This window comes from Scyliorhinus canicula, chromosome 2 (assembly GCF_902713615.1).
Source record: "Scyliorhinus canicula chromosome 2, sScyCan1.1, whole genome shotgun sequence".
NCBI classification, from domain to species: Eukaryota; Metazoa; Chordata; class Chondrichthyes; order Carcharhiniformes; family Scyliorhinidae; genus Scyliorhinus; species Scyliorhinus canicula.
In genome coordinates this window covers 182137820-182159023 of record NC_052147.1, presented here as the reverse complement: position 1 = coordinate 182159023, position 21204 = coordinate 182137820, and the positions used below count along the sequence as shown (strand labels likewise).

At 46.1% G+C, this 21204-nt stretch overlaps 1 protein-coding gene across 2 annotated transcripts in view; it reads right to left on the bottom strand.

Moving 5' to 3' along the window:
* Positions 1 to 21204, bottom strand: part of nemp2 (nuclear envelope integral membrane protein 2) — an 87667-nt gene that overhangs the window by 34537 nt on the left and 31926 nt on the right. For both annotated transcript variants that reach the window (XM_038789148.1, XM_038789149.1), the window contains exons 2-3: positions 20031 to 20134; positions 12493 to 12715 (exon numbers count right to left, since the gene is read on the bottom strand). In XM_038789148.1, coding sequence (XP_038645076.1) covers positions 12493 to 12715; positions 20031 to 20134 — 327 coding nt within the window. The remainder of the gene's footprint in view (positions 1 to 12492; positions 12716 to 20030; positions 20135 to 21204) is intronic.

Sequence of the window (21204 nt, the reverse complement as noted above, 5' to 3'; positions counted from 1 at the left end):
TTCTACTCTCACTCTTCTAAACTCCAATGAATATAATCTTCACCGACTTAGTTTTTCCTCATATGACAGACCCGCCATCCCAGGAATCAGCCTGGTAAACCTTCACTGCACTCCCTCCATTCCAAGAACATCCTTTCTCAGATAAGGACACCAAAATTGCACACAATACTCCAGTGTGGCCTCACCGATGCCCTATACAATTACAGTAAAACATCCTATACTCAAATCCCCTCGCTATGAAGGCCAATAGCATTTGCCTTCTTTACTGCCTGCTGTACCTGTGCGCTTACTTTCAGTAACTGATACACAAAGACATGAAGGTCTCGCTGAGTATCCACGTCTCTCAATTTATACCCATTCAAATAATGATCTTCCTTCCTATCTTTGCTACTGAAGCAGTTAACTTCACAATTATCCACATTATACTGCATCTGCCATGCACCTGCCCACTCACTCAGCCTGTCCAAATGCTGCTGAAGCAGCTCTGTATCCTCCTCACAGCTCACCCTTCCACCCAATTTTGTATCACGTGTAAATTTGGAGATAATACATTTAGTTCCCTCGTCCAAATCATTAGTATATAATGTGAACAGTTGGGGTCCTAGCACAGATCGCTGTGGTATCCCAATAGTCACTGCCTGCCAATCATTTGCCTGCCATTTATTCCAACGTTTTGCTTCCTGTTTGCTAACCAGCTTTCTATCCATCGCAAAACACTACCCGTAATCCCATGTACAATAACTTTACATATTAATGTGTTATGTGAGACCTTGTTGAAAGCCATCTGAAAGTCTTAATAAACCATATCCACCGGTTCTTCCTGGTCAACTCTATTAGTTACATCGTCAAAGAATTCTAGTAGATTTGTCAAGCATGATTTTCATTTCCTAAATCCACGCTGACTTTGTCTGATTGCACTATTTTCGAAATGCTGTGCTATGAAATCCTTGATAATGGACTCCAGCAACTTCCCTACTCCCGACATTAGGCTCTGTTATAACCTGCCTGCTTACCACTGGCTGGGAACTAATGGCAATCCCACAATCCTCTGGGAGTATGAGCTTCTTCAATGAGGGGGCGGAGAAACCCGTAGCAGATTCCCTGCATAAATAAAGCTGGCCAGTTTCCCGCTGGCCCAGGACCCCGGGAGGAGCCTGAGCAGATCCCGCCCATCGATGATCCCGGTGGTGGGATCAAGGCAGAACCCGGAGTTGGTTGGTGGGCCCGTGTTGCCTGCTGCACTCAGTGTGGTGGAGGATTCAGGCCCGGAGACTGACTGTCCAAAGGCTGTCAGCTGCCCAGTGTCGGGAACGCAGGGTGCACGAGATGCTCTAGCGGGGTGCGGGTCTCACTTGTGCCGAACACTATGTCGCCTCTCACCTCCTCTGAGGAACTCCCAAAATCAGGCACATCATAATTGAAGGTTCTTTTGTTTCTCTGCTTCTGTAGATAGTTCAGGCAGTGCCCTATTGGGCCCCCCCTTCACCAACACTCCGACTCCCTCCCCACCACCCTCCTTTCCCCTCTCTCCCTACCTCCCCCCTTCCTTTCCCTTCTGTTGGTAGAGGCGAGGGTATCTGGTCTCTCCAGCGCAAAGTTTAGTGCTTGTACCATTTGATTTTTGTAGAAACATGTTGTGAACTGTTTTGATAATCAGAGTATCCACCCCCCTCCTGAATATTGGTACTGAGGGGAGAATATCCTGCTTCTCCAACACAAAATATGAGTGTTTGTACGGTTTGGAGAGGACACCAGGAGAATCCCTTGCAGAGTTTCTATCCAGGCGATGCAGGATTGCGGAGTACCGTGACTATGGTGAGACCTTGTCAGAAATGTTACGCACCCATTTGGTTTGCAGTATTAACAATGCGGCCACCCAGAGAAAGTTGTTAGCCGAGCCAACATTGACTTTTCAACAGGCCATTCAAATAGTATTGTCCTGAAAGAGAGCAGAACAGGGAGTGCAGGAGCTACAGGGAATGGAGGTGCATGCCTTGGAGCACAACCCCTTCCGTCCAAAAGCGACTCCCCGCACCCCTGCGATACCTTGGGCAAGGTGACGTCCAGATCAATGCCAGTGGCGGTCGGACATTCCTCCCCGAAGGGGGCCTCCTCCAGAACCAATGGATGAGGAGCCGTGTCTGTGTCGGACTTGTAGGCGCCGACCCCGTCGCGGACGCTGGCCCTGGGGGCGCCAGAGGCACCGTTGTTCCAACAGAAACTGGGGCCAGCCCAGGGCCACACCTTCCACTTGGATGAACCTGCGGCGACTACTTCCGAGGACGTGGAGACGGAGGATGACTGCCTGCAGCTGCATTGTGTGGTAGCTCCCCGTGTGGCCCCCATTAAGGTGACAGTACGGGTCAATGGTCAACCGCTTGAGATGGAGTTGGACACTGGTGCAGCGGTCTCAGTGATCGCCCAGAGGACATTCGACCGCATCAAGCAGGGTATACAGACCCTTACATTAACCGACACACAGGCCAGGTTGGCGACCTACATGGGGGAACCATTGGACATTTCAGAAACTATGATGACCCCTGTTGTTGATGGACACCAGGAGGGGCGTTTCCCACTTATCGTGGTGCGCGGCTATGGGCCCAGCCTGTTGGGTCGGGGCTGGTTGCGCCATTTGTGGCTGCAGTGGCAGCACATCCTCCAAACAGTTTCTGGAGGGTTGACGGAGGTACTAGGACGATACCCAGATGTATTCCAGCCCGGTTTGGGAAAAATAAAAGGGGCCACAGCCTGTATCCAAGTCGAACCAGGAGCCACGCCGCGCTATTTCAGGGTGCACCCGGTGCCTTACCCTTGCTCGAAAAGGTAGAAGGGGAGCTCACTTGTTTGGAGACTTTGGGAATTATCAGGCCCGTCCGTTTCGCTGACCGGGCAGCACCAATTGTACCTGTAATGAAGCCAGATGCCACAGTTTGCTTTTGCGGCGACTATAAACTTACAGTGAATACGGCTTCCCGACTCGACAGATACCCAATGCCTCGCATAGAGGATCTCTACGCGAAGCTTGCAGGCGGACTCTCGTTCACGAAATTAGATACGAGTCACGCCTACCTACAGTTGGAGCTGGATCCTGCCTCCCGGCCATATGTAACTGTTAATACACACCGGGACCTGTATGAATATACACGGTTGCCATTTGGGGTATCCTCTGCCTGCACTATTTTTCAACGCTTCATGGAGGTCATCTTGAGGTTTACCGCGTGCCGCTGTCTACTTAGATGACGTTTTGATTACAGGGACGTCGGAGCAGGAACATTTGGATAATTTGGAGGCTGTCCTTAGACACTTTGAGGCTGGAGTCCGTTTATGTCGTACGAAGTGCGTTTTTCAGGCGAAGTAAGTCGTCTACCTGGGTCACCGGGTGGTCGCAGAGAAGGTGCGCGCAATTCAACAGGCCCCCGCCCCAACTGACACTTTGCAGCTTCGTTCTTTTCTCGACCTCATAGACTATCATGGGAAGTTCTTCCCCAATCTGCCACCTAATCTGTTGCACCTTCTGCTAAAGAAGAATCACACCTGGGTTCGGGGTCAGCCGCAAGAAACCGCTTTCCGGTGGGTAAAACAACAATTGTCGTTGTCTGGGTTACTAACCCACTATGACCCTGGAAAGCCTTTGCTCATCACATATGATGCATTCCCGTATGGTATTGGGGCCATCCTGTCCCACAAGATGAAGAACGGGGCCGAGCGGCCGATAGCTTTCGTCTCCTGCACATTGACTGCAGCGGAAAAGAAGTATGCGCAGATCGAGCAGGAGGGCCTGCCGGTGGTCTTTGCGGTGAAATGTTTCCACCAGTACGTGTCTGGTCACCACTTCACTATCATGACTGATCATAAGCCTCTGCTGGGACTTTTCCAAGAGGATAATCCAATACCACCCATTGCTTCCACACGGATCCAGCGCTGGGCTTTGTTGCTCGCTGTCTACGAGTATTCTCTGGAGCACAAACCAGGAACCCAGATAGCGAATGCCGACGCACTGAACCAATTGCCTTTATCGACCGACCCCATGTCGACCCCCAGGACCGGTGAGGTGTTTGCAACCCTAACTTTTATCGATTCCTTGCCTGTCACGGCATCACAGATCCGTGAGTGGAGCCCGTCCTGTCAACGGTTCGGCACATAGTCCTGTATGGTGGGCAGCATAGACAGCTCAGAATTTAGCATGGAAGATGGTATCCTCTTGAAAATGAAATGAAATGAAAATCGCTTGTCACAAGTAGGCTTCAAATGAAGTTACTGTGAAAAGCCCCTAATCGCCACATTCCGGCGCCTGTTCGGGGAGGCCGATACGGGAATTGAACCGTGCTGCTGGCCTGCCTTGGTCTGCTTTCAAAGCCAGCGATTTAGCCCTGTGCTCTTGTGGGGGACGCGTGTGATTGTCCTGGATAAAGGACAGGAGCTGATACTAAAGGGACTTGCACAATGGGCATCCGGGTGCGACCAAAATATAAAATGTTGGCCCAGAATTATGTCTGGTGGCCAGGCCTCGACACAGACATTGAGAAGGTGGCCCAAAACTGCTCCATTTGCCAGGAGCATCAGAAGCTTCTACCGGCCGCGCCCCTACATCACTGGGAATGGCCAGGGCGGCCTTGGGCGCGCTTGCATGCTGATTTCGCAGCCCTTTTTAAGGATCCATGTTCCTTCAGGTAATCGATGCCCAGTCTAAATGGTTAGAGGTGCATAAGATGGTAAGCACAACGTCCTGCGCAACAATCAAGAAGATACATTTGTCTTTCAGTACACATGGCACCGCCGACATGCTGGTCACGGACAACGGCACTTCATTCACAAGTGAGGAGTTTGCGACGTTCATGAAGATGAATGGCATCCGCACTGCTCCATACCACCCAGCTTCCAATGGGTTGGTGGAGCGCGCAGTGCAGACATTCAAACGAGGCCTAAAGAAGCAGTTTTCCGGGTCTATTGACACGAGACTGGCTCATTTTTTGTTTTCATATAGGACCACCTCCCATGCGGTGACTGGGGTAGCTCCTGCAGAACTTCTAATGGGCCGGAGACTTCGTACCTGCCTTAGTGTGGTTTGCCCAGACATTGGCGCAAAAGTTCACCGCACTCAAGAACGGCAGGGACATGATTTTCACGGCATCGGCCGATTCGGCAGTTTGCGCCCGGTGACCCAGTGTTTGTTCGAAATTTTGCTGGTGGTGCCCAGTGGGTCCCTGCCATTATCTTTCGCTGAACGGGCCCTATCTCTTACCAGGTGCAAGCGCAGGAGCGCCTCCAGTGCAAGCATGTAGACCACGTTCGGTCCAGAAGACCATCTCTTCCAAAGATTCCCCACCCCCGGAGCTCATTTCTGCAGCCACAGAGACCAGACACAGTGGAGAGTATTCCTCACAATCTTCCTCTGGTGCCGCACTCAGAGCCTGCACAGGTCATTGCAGAACCGCGTGGAGATAGAGACGCCGAGATGACGGAGGCAGCAGACGCCAACTCAGAGATGGAGACACAGGACGCCTCAGAGGGGGAGTCCTCAAGCCCACAGGCTGTGGACGTTCATCGTGGAAGTGCCATTCTCCGTCTCATTACACGCCGCCCGATCCAGCACCTTGTGCAAATGGTGTCCGACCTGCGGCAAAACGGGTCCAACGCCCTCCTTCGCCAGGGTCTTCGGTGGATTCCTTGGATTTTGTGGTGAGGAATGTTATAACCTGCCTGCTTACCACTGGCTGGGAACTAATGGCAATCCCACAATCCTTTGGGAGTATGAGCTTCCCTAATGAGGGGGTGCGGAGAAATCATTCGCAGATTCCCTGAATAAATAAAGCTGGCCAGTTTGGAAGCAGCTAGAGACGAGTGAGCAGCAAGGGAGTTGCTGCTGCTGTTGTATATATATGTTATTGCAAATAAATGTTATTTCTTTCTATCCTTCAACTCAAGCTGGATTCTTCGTGGCCTTCACAGGCTCACTATTCTATAGTTCCCCATTTTCTCTCTAACTACGTTTTTGAATGGCACGGTTACATTCGCTACCCTCCAATCTGTAGGAACCATTCCAGAGTCCAAAGAATTTTGGAAAATGACCACCAATAGATCTACTACTTCTAGGGCCACTTCCGTAAGTACTCTGGGATGAAGATAATCAGGTCCTGGAGATTTGTCCGCTTTCAATCCCATTAATTTCCCCAAAACAATTTCTTTACTAATACTAATTTCCTTCAGCTTCTCACTAAAACTTCTGTTTCTCAGAACCTCCAGTACATTATTCATGTCTTTCTTTGTGAAGACAGAAGCAAAGCACGAATTTAGTTCCTCAGCCATTTCTTTGTTCCCTGTTATGAATTCCCTCGCTTTTAACTGCAAGGGGCCTACATCGGTTTTCATCAATCTTTTTCTCTTAACATACCTATAGAAAATTTTATAGTCAGTTTTTATGTTTCCCCCCGCAGTTTACTTTCAAATTGTATTTTCCCAGGGCAGCACGTTGGCGCAGTGGTTAACACTGCGGCCACACGGTATCGAGGTCCCAGGTTCGATCCCGGCTCTGGGTCACTGTCTGTGTGGAGTTTGCACATTCTCCCCGTGTTTGTGTGGGTTTCTCCCCCACAACCCAAAAGATGTGCAGGGTAGGTGGATTGGCCACACTAAATTGCCCCTTAATTGGAAAAAAAAATAATTGGGTACTCTAAATTTATTTATTTATTTTTGTTAAAGTGTATTTCCCTCTTCTTAATCAATCCCTTGGTCTGCCTTTGCTGAATCACTGTTCCCAATCATCAGGTCAATTGCCTTTTCTAGCTAATTTGTGTGCCACTTCTTATGAATCTAATACTATCACAAATTTCCCTTGTGAGCCATGGTTTGGCCACAGTTCCCTTCCTATTCTTGTGCCAAATAGGAATAAATAATTTTTGGGGTTCACCTGTTCATCCCTTGAATGCCTGCATTGCCAGTCTGCTGTTCTTTCTTTCAGGAATGTTTCCCAGACTGACATAGCCAGCTCATGCCTCATACCATCATAGTTACCTTTATTGAGGTTCAGGACCCTGGTCTCAGAATCAACTACCTCACTATTCACCTTGATAAAAGAATTCTACCATATTATGGTCACTCATCCCCAAGGTCTCTCACAACTAGATTGCCAACTAATCCTGTCTCATTGCACAACACCCAGTCCGAGATGGCCTGTTCCCTTGTTGGTTCCTCAACATACTGGGCCAGAAAACCATCCCATATGCACTCCAGAAATTCCTCCTCTATTGTACTGTGACTAATTTGAGTCACCCAATCAGTCACCCATAATCACAGATGTTCTTTTATCACAAACATCTCTGATTTCCTGTCTAATGATATTCCAAACATTACCACTGCAGTTTGGTGGTCTGTATACCCCCCATGAATGTTTTTTGCCCCTTGATGTTTCTTAACTCCACCCAGACAGATTCCATAACATCTGTATAAATATCATTCCGCAATATTGTATCAATGTCTTCTTTAATCATCAATGCATCTCCACCACCTTTTCCTTTCGGTCTGTCCTTCCGCAAAACTGAAGAGCCCTCAAAGTTTAGTTGCCATCCTTGGTCACCCTGGAGCCATGTCTCCGTAATCCCAACTATATCATATTCCTTTACATCTATTTGTGCAGCTAATCCATCCATTTTATTTTGAATGCTCCACGTGTTAAAATACAAAACCTTAAGGCTTTTACCATTCCATGTTGCATCCCTACTATTTTTTAAAAGTAAATTTAAATACCCAATTATTTTCTTTCCCCTATTAAGGGGCAATTTAGGGTGACCAATCCACCTAACCTGCACATCTTTAGGTTGTGGGGGTGAAACATGGGGAGAATGTGCAAACTCCACACAGACAGTGACCCAGGGCCAGGATTCAAACCCAGGTCCTCAGCGCCGCAGTCCCAGTGCTGATCCTGTGCCACTGTGCTGCCCCTCCTATTTTTTAAAATAATAATAATAATCTTTATTAGTGTCACAAGTAGGCTTACATTAACACTGCAATGAAGTTACTGTGAAAAGCCCCCAGTCGCCAAACTATGGCACCTGTTCATGTTTGCTGAGGGAGAATTCAGAATGTCCAATTCACCCAACAAGCACGTCTTTCAGTTCTTGTGGAAACCGGAGCACCCGGAGGAAACCCACGCAGACATAGGGAGAACGTGCAGACTCCGCAGACAGTGACCCAAACCAGGAATTGAACCTTGGTCCCTGGTGCTGCGAAGCAACAATACTAACCACTGTGCTACAGTGCAGCCCAGTGTCATATCTGATACAGACCCTTGATTTCTCTGCCTATCACTTTTCATTCTTCTTTCTGTCTTTTTTTCTTGTTTTTGATTCCCCTGCTCTGAATCCTTGGCATTGGTACCGACGTGCACCACAACCACTGGTTGTTCACCTTCCCCCTCCAGAATGTCCCGCAACTGCTCCGAGACATCCTTGACCCTCGCATCAGGGAGGCAACATACCATCCTGGTGTCTCATTTGTTGCAGCAGAAATGCCTATCTATTCCCCTTACAACCTTTACATGCTATCCCATCTGTGACATCATTCAAAAGCACACTTATTAGTTTTCACATGTATGCTGATGACACCAAACTTTACCTCACCAGCACCTTTCCCAACTCCTCAGCTGTTGCTATGTCATCAGACACCTACCACAGGATGAGCAGAAATGTTCACCAATTAAATATTGAGACGCCTGTAAGCCTTTGGTCCCTGTTCAAACTCAGTTTCCTCGCTGACCCCCTCCCTCTCCCTGGTCTTCACCTTAAATTAAACCAAATAGTTTGCAACCATGGTATTATATCTGACCCAGAGATGATCTTCTGACCACATATTTGTGTCATCATTAAAACTGCCTATTTCTACCTCCATCGCATTGCCCAGCCTCGCTCCCTTCATTTGCTGTTGAAACTGTCTTAGTTCCATCCAAGCAGATACCATACATTGCTCTTCCAATTGGAGATCCTCCTTTACTGGTGCATTCATCCCTTATTATTAGCACAACTCCGCCTCATAGATCATAGAACAGTACAGCACAGAACAGGCCCTTCGGCCCTCGATATTGTGCCGAGCAACGATCACCCTACTCAAACCCACTTATCCACCCTATACCCGTAACCCAACAAACCCCCCTTAACCTTACTTTTAGGATACTACGGGCAATTTAGCATAGCCAATCCACCTAACCCGCACATCTTTGGACTGTGGGAGGAAACCGGAACACCCGGAGGAAACCCACGCACACACGGGGAGGACGTGCAGACTCCGCACAGACAGTGACCCAGCCGGGAATCGAACCTGGGACCCTGGAGCTGTGAAGCATTTATGCTAACCACCATGCTACCATGCTGCCCTCCTTTCCTTCCTTGTGTCCTTCCTGAAAATCCTAAAGCAGGGAGTTTTAAATGGGTTTGATGAAGATTTTGGGAGTTTTCTTTTGAAGATGTTACTAAAAGAAAATTCATAAAGTGTTGATGGACATAGTATATTCAGAAGCCTTTTGATAAAGTTTCCCACAGGAGGTTGATTAGCAGAATAAAAGAACATGGGATAGGAGGCAACATACTGTCATGGATTAAGGATTGGCTAACTGGCAGAAAACAGAGCAGGAATAAACGGGTCATTCTCATGTTGGCAGGCTGTGGCTTGAGGGGTACCACAAGGCTCAGTACTTAGGCCCAGCTGTTCACAATATATATCAATTGGTTTGGTGTGGGGACCAAATATATTTTGAAAGTTCACGGATGATGCAACACAGGCAGAAATGTGTGTTGTGAGGAAGATATAAAGCGGCTACAGGGGGATTTGGACAGACTTAGTGAGTGGGCAAGGACATGGCAGATGGAATATAATGTGGAAAATGTGAGGTAATCCACTTTGGTAAGAGGAACAGGTGTGCAGAGTGTAATGATATGTATATGGTTAGGTTAGTGAAGGGTTAATAATTACATCTCTGTGTAAATCAAACGTTACTAATTCTCTGCAATTAAGACAACCTTTCAGGGAATTCTGGGAGAAGTGGAGAAGAATAGCATGAGAAGAAGCATGGTGAAAGCACAAGAAGAAGCTTAGAGTAGATAAAGATAGCATGAGGTTAGATCATGGTGTAGTTAGTGACTAGATATAATATTGAGTAGTTTAAGACAGATTCAACATCATTTAATTATTATGTGTAGAGTGCCTGAACTTCATTTAATTAGTAGTGTAATAGTAAATTACTTTTGTTTCAATCTTTTGATTGGTATATTCTTTGTCAACACTACATCGGGTCATTCTGAAAGGACAAAGAATACAACATATTAACAATCATGGTAATATAACATGTTACCAGGCGTTGAAACATAAGAGTATTTCCTAAATGGTAAGAAATTAGAAAGTGTAGATGGATAAAGGGACCCAGGTGTCTTTGTCCATAAGTCACTCATGGAATCAAGTTTTTACATCATGGAAAGAGGCCCTTCATTGCATCGTGTCCGTGATGGCCATCAAGCAGCTATTCTAATCTAATTTTACAGCACTTGGCTCATAGCTTTGTATGTTATGCTATTTTAAATGCTCATCTAAATACTTCTTAAATAGTGTGAATGTTCTCACCTCTACCACCCTTTCAGGCAGTGAAATATTAGCCTTTATCACAAGAGGATTTGACTACAGGAGTAATGAGGTCTTGCTTCAATTCTGTAGGAGCTTGGTTAGTCCGTACCAGGAATACAATGTGCAGTTTTAATCTCCTTACTTCAGAAAGGATATTATTGCCATTTGAGGGAGTGCAATGAAGGTTCACCAAACTGGTTCTGGCGATGGTGGGACTGACTTATGAAGAGAGATTGGGGAAATTGGGCCTGTATTCGCCAGAGTTTTGAAGATTGAGAGGTGATCTCACTGAAACCAACAAAACACTTAAAGGAATAGACAAGGTAGATGAAGGTAAGGTGCTTCCCTTGGCTGAGTAGTCTAAAACCAGGGGCACAATTTCACTTCGGACCGAGATGAAAATAAATACCTTTATACAGAAGGTTATGAATGTTTGGAATTCTCTATCCCAGAGGGCTGTGGAAGCTCAGTCACTGAGTATGGTTAAGGTAGAGATTCATAGATTTCTGATTAACAATAACATGAAGGGTTATGGGGATAGTGTGTGTAAAAGGCATTGAAGTGTTCAATCAGCCATGGTCCTATTAAAATGGCGGAGCAGGTTCAACAGGCTCAATGGCCTACTCTTGTTCCTATGTTACCTTAGAATTGACCATTCCAATGCACTTTCGGGCTGGTCTCCCACATTCTACCCTCCGTAAAGCTGAGGTCATCCAAGTCTCTGCTGCCTATGTCTCAACTCGCACTAAGTCCCATTCACCTATCACCCTTGTGCTTGTGGACCCACATTTAAGCAACCACTTGGTTTTCAAATTCTCATCCTTGTTTTCATATCTCTTAATTGCTGCCTCCACCTCCCCATCTCTGCAGTTCCGTGGTTCCACAATCTTCTGGAATATTTGTGCTCCTCTACTTCCATCCACTTGAGCATCTCCAATTTTTTTTTTTTTTGTTTGAATTTTTAAAATGTATCCAAGTCAATTTTTCCAATCAAGAGGCAAATTAGCATGGCCAATCCACCTACCCTGTACATCTTTGGGTTGTGGGGGTGAAACCCACGCAGAGATCAGGAGGATGTGCAAACACCACACGGACAGTGACCCAGGGTCGGGATTGAACCTGGGGCCTTGGCGCCATGAGGCAGCAGTGCTAACCACTGTGCCACCGTGCTGCCTACACATGTCCAGTATTAGTGCCTATACCTTCAACTGCTCTGGAACCTTTCTACTTCACATTTGTTCTTTAAGACTATGCTTAAAATCTCTGACCAAGCGTTTTGGTCAACTGACCTAATATCTCCTTATGTGGCTGAGTGTCAATTTATTTTCCCTATGTATTCATGGGAAATCAAGCAGGAGAAAAAAGGCTCTCACCAGTGGTAGGGATAAAGATGAAGACAGAACAGTAAAAATGTTCAGAACTACAACCACTACCAAATTCAATGCAACAACAAGAAATGAAGAACCCTGCAATTTTAAATCATGGATACAGCTTTAAACAATATCACAAATCATAGAATCCCTGCAATGCAGAAGGAGGACATTCAGCCCATCAAGTCTGCACCGACCCTATCTCGGCCCAATCCCCTGCCTTATCTCTGTAACCCTGTAACCCCATCTAACCTTCAGACACTAAGGGGCAATTTAGCACGGCCAATTCCCTAAGTGCACATCTTTGCACTGTGGGAAGAAACCGGAGCATCCAGAGGAAATCCACGCAGTCACCCGAGATCAGAATCGAACCTGGGTCTCTGAGAGGCAGCAGTTCTAACCACTGTGTCACCGTATCGGCCCAGCAAATCCTAGAACAGAATCAATAACAACATAGAAGTCATGTATGCAACATTAAAAATAAAATGGTTAAGTAGCAAGCAACCTTCAAACTTACGCCGTTTTGTTACAGTAATCATGTACTCCGTATAAGGCACCACGGGTTTCACTTTGAAAAAGGTTTTACGATCATAGCACTCGATGCTTATGAAGAACTCAGAAGCTATTGATTTTGAAGGTGATCTAACTTGATGGTACAAGTGTATCACAGTTTGTCTATCAAAACGATTTTCTTCTGAAGGATAAGTAAGCTCCAATAACGCAGAACTGTTTATCTTCACCTAGAAGAAAAAAAATATTAGCTATAAAGACATACCTTGATTTTTATATTAACCGTCACAGGCTGAACAACCTTGTAATTCTTGCACAGTACAGACTGAAAAATAATCAAATATAACCAATACCATATGGTGTTCTAAGGTGAACAAAAAAAAAGTGATTAGCCATTTCCAGCCTTGACTTTTCAGAATTTAATTGCAGTTTTGACTAATTTCAAAGAAAAATAAGTTTTGCTTTTAGTCATTTCTATGTTTGAACCAAAATTAGCAATCAGAAAGAATGATGCAACTTGTATAGCACCTCTCACATCCTTAGAACTTCCCAGGGTTTAATACCCAACAATATACTTTTGAAGTGCAGGTCTTGCTGTTATATAGGAAACCAGAACACCGAACAGGTGCACAGGAATCAATAGCTAGTTAAACTATTTTGGCAAAGATGGCCAAGTGCAAATGTTAGTCTGGAGAACTCCTTTGTTCTTCTGATGGGAAGTTGCCTGTGCTAAGAGTCAAAAACTTCTTATAAAATGCAATGAACATAAGGAATACGCTGGCGAGTGACAGATGGTGGTTTGGGGAAAATCAGTTGAATAATTGAAGTAAAAGTTGAGGACGTGGTATTAAATTTTGTAAATGGCCAGATAATCTTTTCCATGTCATATGCTTGGCCACACTGCAAATTCAGGCAGTTTCGCTTTTTCCATTAGTGCATGTGAATCCTCTGCCTTTCAATTTGAGAATCTCAAATTCAAGGAAGACAGATTTTAATGAGCACCACTTTCAGAAATCTACATTACAGGCTGAAAAGTCCATTCTTTCCAAACATACATCATGGACCATAATCTGCCTCTCCATACCCACTTACCTGCACCAAATTTCTCTGTGCCTGTCTTGTCCAACCTTCCTGACTCAGGCCGGGCGAGATCCAGGCAGTTCAGCGAGTCCTGGGCTGGGCATCAAAGTCTAACAGAGTTGGAGTGAAGGAAGACATGCCCCCTTTTATACTCCACTGGACACTATAAAAAGAGGTACGTTTAAAAGGTCTGAATGAAAATGACAGGCGACAGGCTGGGGGTGGGGGGGGGGGGGGGGGGGGGGGGAAGAGTCTCTAAGTTGTCAACGAGTGTGGGGAGGGCGCAGGAGTATGGTGTTGAGATAGAGGATCAGCCATGATCATATTGAATGATTATATTAGCTCAAAGGCTGAATGGCTTAATCTTATCTTCCATGTTTCTATGAAACTGGATATGATTTGTGGGGCGGGAGGGGGCGGAAATCTGATGATGGAGGCATTCGGTTGGTGGCTTAGGACATGGGGGGGGGGTAGCGGTTTAGGATACTGGGAGCAAGGATAGGTCGGGTCTTGGGGCAGGGGTTTCAAGCCAATCAGGGGGCTGTGTGAAGCTCTGTGTGGGTGGGGAGAATTCCATGGGGTGGGTACAGAATAACAATAATCCTTATTAGTGTCACAAGTAGGCTGCCATTAACACTGCAATGAAATCACTGTGAAAAGCCCCTAGTTGCCACACTCCGGCGCCTGTTCGGGTACACTGAGGGAGAATTCAGAATGTCCAATTCACCTAACAGCATGTCTTTCGGGACTTGTGGGATGAAACTGGAGCACCCGGAGGAAACCCACACAGACACAGGGAGAATGTGCAGACTCCGCACAATGATCCAAGCCAGGAATCGAACCTGGGTCCCTGGCGCTGTGAAGCAACAGCACTAACCACTGTGCTACCATGAGTACAATGAATACCATGAGAGGATGGTCAGTAACGGGGTGGTGGAATTCCCTGAGGGAAGGGGGGAGTTTAGTGTGTGGGGAGAGCCCCTTGCAGGGTTTGGTCTGGGTATTTAAAATAATTACGCACAAGTTAGAAGAGGTTTTATTTCTTCCAATTCTTTTGTGTAACTATTAGTATACCCTAGCGGAACCATATGAAGTGAATGATTTTAGCTGTTTTTTTTGGATGGTTCCCAGCACAGTGCAATTGCCCTGGGGAAGTTAGCCCTTCAGTGCAACCGCCGTGTAAACGTTTACCTGGGTACCGCAGAGAGGAATTCCCCAGTGCATCTTTGCGATACCCCCAAATCCGACGCTGGGGAGCAACAACAACAAAACTTAGTCCTCAGAAATGAAGGCCAGGATTTTGAGCTACAGAAACAAAAATCAATGGAGGCATTGGGGTTTGTAAAACTACATGGGGTGGCATTGGGTCAGGCTCTCCAATGTCATCACTCTGTGTCCAAACTTTATGAGTGTTGGGTGGCAGATAACTTGGGGATGCTGCTCGAGATTTTGAAATAAGCAAATTAAAGATATTCAAGTTTATGAGGCAACAGGCCACGATTTTCTGGGCCCCTCAGTAAGCACATGAGGGGCATAGGGCATGGAGCCAGCCATAGTAGCTTTTAATGTTCAGCAAAAGCTGGCAGCTGTTGTTGTTGCAGCACTCGGCAGTCATCCAGCGAGGATTTTATCATTATTCCTTTGAAAGAGGTTGGGCAGCCATTTATTTCGAGCCAAAGCCTCCCCTTGGTGGGATCATGCTTCAGGCATGGGCCTCACTAGAGAGGGACACAAGGGTGATCTCTCTATCCCAGCCTTAAATAACAGATCAACAAACCTCTGGGGCTGCATGGTGGCACAGTGGTTAGCACTGCTGCCTCACAGCACCAGGGACCCAGGTTTGATTTCAACCTTGGGCAACTGTTCTGTGTGGAGTTTGCACGCTCTCCCAGTGTCTATGCGGGTTTCCTCCAGATGCTCTGGTTTTCCCCACAGTCCGGTTAGGTGGATTGGCCATGCTAAATTGCCCCTTAGTTTCCAAAGGTTAGGTGGGGTTACGGGGATAGGGCACGGGAATGGGCCTACGTAGGGCGCTCCTTTGGAGGGTCGCTGCAGCCTCGATGGGCCAAATCGGCCTCTTTCTTTACTGGAGGGATTTTATGATTTAAGAATTCCAAAGATTCACAACCCATTGAAGTAATTTCTCCTCATCTCAGTCCTAAAGGATTGGCCTCTTAGCTAGTCCAATTTACTCAGCCTCCCATCATAGGATAACCCCCTCATCCCAGGGGATGTCACTGTATCACCCCCAATGCAAGTATATCCTTTCTTAAATATGGAGACTAAAACTGCACAAAATATTCCAGATGTGGTCTTACCAAATCCCTGTACAACTGGAGCAGATCTTATTCTTGCACTTCCTTCCCCTCCTTTCACAATGCTAGATCACCCAATTTCTTTCACAAATCTAATGTTCTGGACTCAGCATTCTATTTAGTTTGTCAATTGCTATTCCACTCCACAGTGATATGACATGTTAAATACGAACATTAAATTCCAGCATTATTCACAGTACATGACCCAGTATTAGAAAGAGGAATTAAATAGTGATGTGGGTAAGCAATACTATCAAAAAATATTGATGTCTGCAAGATATATCCGAATGCTGTCACAACTACGTAAAAGGCATTTCCTCAAATAAACACCAACTTGCCATTTGTCTTCATAATTGCTTGTTGTACCTGCATTTATGCATTCCTCTATGAACACATCCAAGTCTCTCTGAACATCAACATTTACAAGTTTCACACCTTTTTTGAAATAATGGTTTTCTATTCTTATGACCAAAGAGAATAACCTCCCAGTTCCCTACATTATACCCTATCTGGTGTTGATCTATTCTTGCCACATCACTGTACCTCAAACAAAACCTCTTCAACTTGAATTTTATCAAAAGTATTTTGGCTCCATCAAAAAAACAGATCAAATGGTGTCATTCAGCCCATTCAACATCACTTTCCACAATGCCCTCCTTCCACATTGCTTGATCACCCAATTTCTTTCACAAATCTAATATTCTGGGCTCAGCATTCTATTTAGTTTGTCAATTGCTATTCTACTCTACAGTGACATGACATATTAAATACGAGCACACCAACACTCCCAAATCTCTCTTCCAGCACTATTCACAGTACATGACCCTATATTAGAAAGAGGAATTATTAAATAGTGATGTGGGTAAGCAATACTATCAAAAAATATTGATGTCTGCCAGTTATATCCGAATGCTGTCACAACCACGTAAAAGGCATTTCCTCAAAGTGGTCTGTGAATGAAGAAATGCGTTTGTCCGTAGCCCTTTTAATTTGCAAGTGATTCAATTTAAAAATAACCCAGCAGTCCAGCTTCATTCTTAATCAAGAAAGAGACTGTTTTAATACAAAACTGCTGCTGAAAGTTACTTTGTCACTGCTCTTTAAGTTATTGACTAAAATACAGATAAAGTTTAAAATACTGATAAAGATTAACGATACTTCTAAAGATGAGATTTCAAATCAGTTTCTGTAAGATATCATTGTGGGTCTGTGCAGTTGAAGGGTTGGTTCGCTGCAGTGACATGTCGTATTCAGCAGCTACAATGGCTTTTGTAGTCAATTAACTGGCCTTTGCCTTTTCAGGTGGTCCCAGCAAGTACAACGACTTTGGAGAGCAACGGATAGTCCCTTTTCTTTCCTGGTTCTGCCAGAATGACACCAGAAGGCTGTCGTCCAAATGATTTCAGAACAAAATCTCTATGACTCTAACTCCCTTTGGCTCCCAATGGCAAAGAGAACCCCTGCCCTGACATGCTGTTCACAGTTAGTTCAGCCGAGATCTGTGGGGCTTGAACCAAATTCCTGAGAGATTCTGGGTTCTCTGCACACCACCACACAAAATTACTCCTTACAGCCTCCTTTGTACAGTTCAAAAACACAAAAAATGCTGATGTTTATTTAGATGAGTAATAATAATCATTATTGTCGCAAGTAGGCTTACATTAACACTGCAATGAAGTTACAATGAAAAGCCCCTAGTCGCCACCCTCCGGCGTCTGTTCGGGTACACAGAGGGAGAATTCACAATGTCTAAATTACCTAACAGCATGTCTTTCGGGACTAGTGGGAGGAAACCAGAGCACCCGGAGGAAACCCACGTAGACACAGGGAGAACGTGCAGACTCCACACAGACAGTGACCCAGCTGTGAATCGGACCTGGGACCCTGGCGCTGTGAAGCCATTGTGCTACCCATTGTGCTACCATGCTGCCCGGTCATTATTCCATTAAGCAAATCAGTTATTTAAATTACAGTCCAGTCCTTCAAAGGAGCCCTGATTTTCCACACCATTGGAAGATTCAACTGTGTGGTCCAGGGCATTCTTAATTAACGTGATTCTCTTGGTGACTGCATCATAGGATTTACAGTGCAGGAGGAGGCCATTCGGCCCATCGAGTCTGCACCGGCCCCTCATATGTCCGGGACGAGGATGAGCAGGTTTTTGGGGGTGAGGACAGGTGCATCAGGTGTTCGGGGAGCCCAGCGAACCATGCCCATATGTTTTGGGCATGCCCAGCACTGGAGGAATTCTGGAAGGGGGTAGCAAGGACGGTGTCGAGGGTGGTAGGATCCATGGTCAAACCAGGCTGGGGACTCGCGATATTTGGGATTGGGGTGGAGCCGGGAGTGCAGGAGGCGAAAGAGGCCGGTGTTTTGGCCTTTGCGTCCCTAGTAGCCCGGCGGAGGATCTTGTTGCAATGGAAAGATGCGAGACCCCCAAGCGTGGAGACCTGGATCAATGACATGGCGGGATTCATTAAGCTGGAGAAGGTCAAATTCGCCCCGAGGGGGTCGGTACAGGGATTCTTTAGGCGGTGGCAGCCTTTCCTCGCCTTTCTGGCTCAACGATAAGGAACTAAGTCAGCAGCAGCAACCGGGGGGCGGGGGGGTGTTTATGTTAATTTAATTATTGTTAATTTATTTTGTTGTTTATTGGGTTTGGGGGGGTGGGGGGTTCGTTATATACGTTGTTACGGGTGCCGGAGGGTGTTTATTATTGTTATTATTATTATTGTTCAGTTGCAATACATTTTTCAAAAAATTTCAATAAAAATTATTATTATTTTTTTAAAAAAAAGAGTCTGCACCGGCCCATGGAAAGAGCACCCTACTTAAGCCCACACATCTCCATCCTATCTCCGTAACCCAGTAACCCCACCAAACCTTTTTGAACACCAAGGGCAATTTATCATGGCCAATCCACCTAACTTGCATGTCTTTGGACTGACTCCAAGATAACACAGCTCAACAATGTTTAAGCAAGCAACTGTGAAGGAAGACTGCTATGGCCTGCATCTGTTAAAACTTAACTTTTTTTTAAAAGCAGGAATACACTAAACAATTCCCCTTTTAAATCTATAATATCACAACTGCACGGTCAGAAAATTGCATCTGCCACTGAACAAGGGCTGGGGAGGGACTGAATGGATTTCAACAAAACAATAGGGTATGGCCCAAGGAAGAACTGATTTGTTTTTTGGCAAAGATGTGCATCCGGATCCTGGAATTTAAAAAAAAAAAATTTAGTGTACCCAATTCATTTTTTCCAATTAAGGGGCAATTTAATGTGCCCAATCCATCCTGCACATCTTTGGGTTGTGGGGGCGAAACCCACACAAACACGGGGAGAATGTGCAAACATCACATGGACAGTGACCCAGATCCGGGGTCGAACCTGGGACCTCGGCACAGTGAGGCAGCAATGCTAACCACTGCTCCACCTTGCTGCCCCTGGGATCCTGGATTTTAAAAAAATCATCTGTTAACATTGCAAAAAAGGGACTGGGATTCTCTGTTCGGGAGTCTGGGTGCACTATCCAGTGGAGAATAAGAACTTGTCTACATAGGCGCTATGAGCTCCCCCAACGCGCCATTATGGCACTTCGAAAAAAAATGTTTAACTAAATCAGATTTCCCGTGCCATTCCATGGCACGCCAGGATCCGCACTGCAACTGAGGCAAGCAGGATCGAATCTCTCAGACGGGTCCTGCAACTCATAGATCCGAGCGCCATTCTTAAAGGGAGCTCCAATCTCTAATAGCTGCTGCAGTTCCCCTACCCCGGATCGCAGGCAGGGGACCACCCTACCCTAATCACTGGCAAGACCCCACCCGCAGAACCCATTGCTGAAATGTCCAGCAAACTACTCGGTTGTTTTTGGAAAAGGTGGCTTTCTACCATCTTCTCAAGGGCATTTAGGGATGAGCAATAACTGTTTGCCTTGAAGAAAAGGAAAAAATTATGAGGAGAACTTTTAGAAATGCAGTCACTGTCTCCTAACTGTTGGTCTGCTTTTCTGGTGAATCTTTGTATGTTATTAATTCTAAAACTCACATAAACAAAAGATACAAAATTTTCCTTACCTCAAGATAAGACAATCACTGTTTTTTCATAATATAAAGCTTATGTGAATCATACACCATGTGTTACCTTGACTGCTGACCAATAGTCCACGAATTCAGGTTTTTGAGAGAATTGATAAATAAACAGTTTTGTTGTTGTTTCATGGTATACTTCTCCTTCATGTAACATTCCTGAAATAAACATTACAGAAGCTTCAAACAAGTGTTCAAAAAGAATCAAAAATGAGTGGCAGACTGTTTTTTTCTACAATAAAACCCATATAAAATCTAATATTAAAAGGATAAGAGAATTGAAGACAATCTCACCAATTAAGAGCGCAATTTAACAGCAAAGTTTCCAAGTGTAATTTCAGGTGGTTTTGACTGGGTGTTTCTCCCAAGCTCCGTCGCGAATTCCCCACCGCTATCTAACCGTAATGAAACCTTTTGGTTAGGTCGCACCCCATGTCTGGTAGTGAGCGGGGGCTGCAGGGTGTTTCCCAACAGCCAACCCAGCGAGGCCGCCACCGGTGTCTAACGTTAATTGGGGCACTTAATGATGCCTCATGCACTTCCTGCTGGAAAGGACCGTCCTGGCGGCTGATTCACCTGGACCAAACTCAGCAGCTCCCCACTAACAAGGGGGTGCAGCTCTTACACCAATCCCGCAGAGCAAATCCCCGAAAGCCATGCCACCGTGCAGACTGCCCCACATATCGGTGATGTCGACCTGGCCTGACTGTTGGGACGTTGTGGAGTCCAGGTGGATACCCTGTTCCCAAGGGAGTCAGAGGATCAGCTACAGGGCAGCAATGGCAGCAGCCATTAGCAGGTGGGCAAAGGTAGTGGACAGGCTTCCAGGGCACAATCTGGTGAACACCACACAGTTGCTGATCAGATGGAGGAACATTAGGACCCAGCTGGGTGCCAGTTGAATGTCAAGCTTCTGGACCAGGTTAATCCGGAGCTGATGTAGACGCTAAGGTACGGCCGTGAGAGTCAGAGGGGGATGTCAGCGACACTCCAGTAGGTCCATAGCCAATTGGAAGAGTCCCAGAGACTACAGGCACAAGAGATGGCGCCGACTATGCTTGGCACCAAGGCCAATATTGCGAGGGTGGCGACCGCGGAAAGCCTGGAGCACGACATCAGCAGCACAAGTGGTGGCATCCCTAGACGTTGCTCAGTCAGTGACGGACATAGTGGAGGGCCTCAACAGCATGTCTGGTCGCTGGGGAACGGGTCCCTGACGGAGATGGACC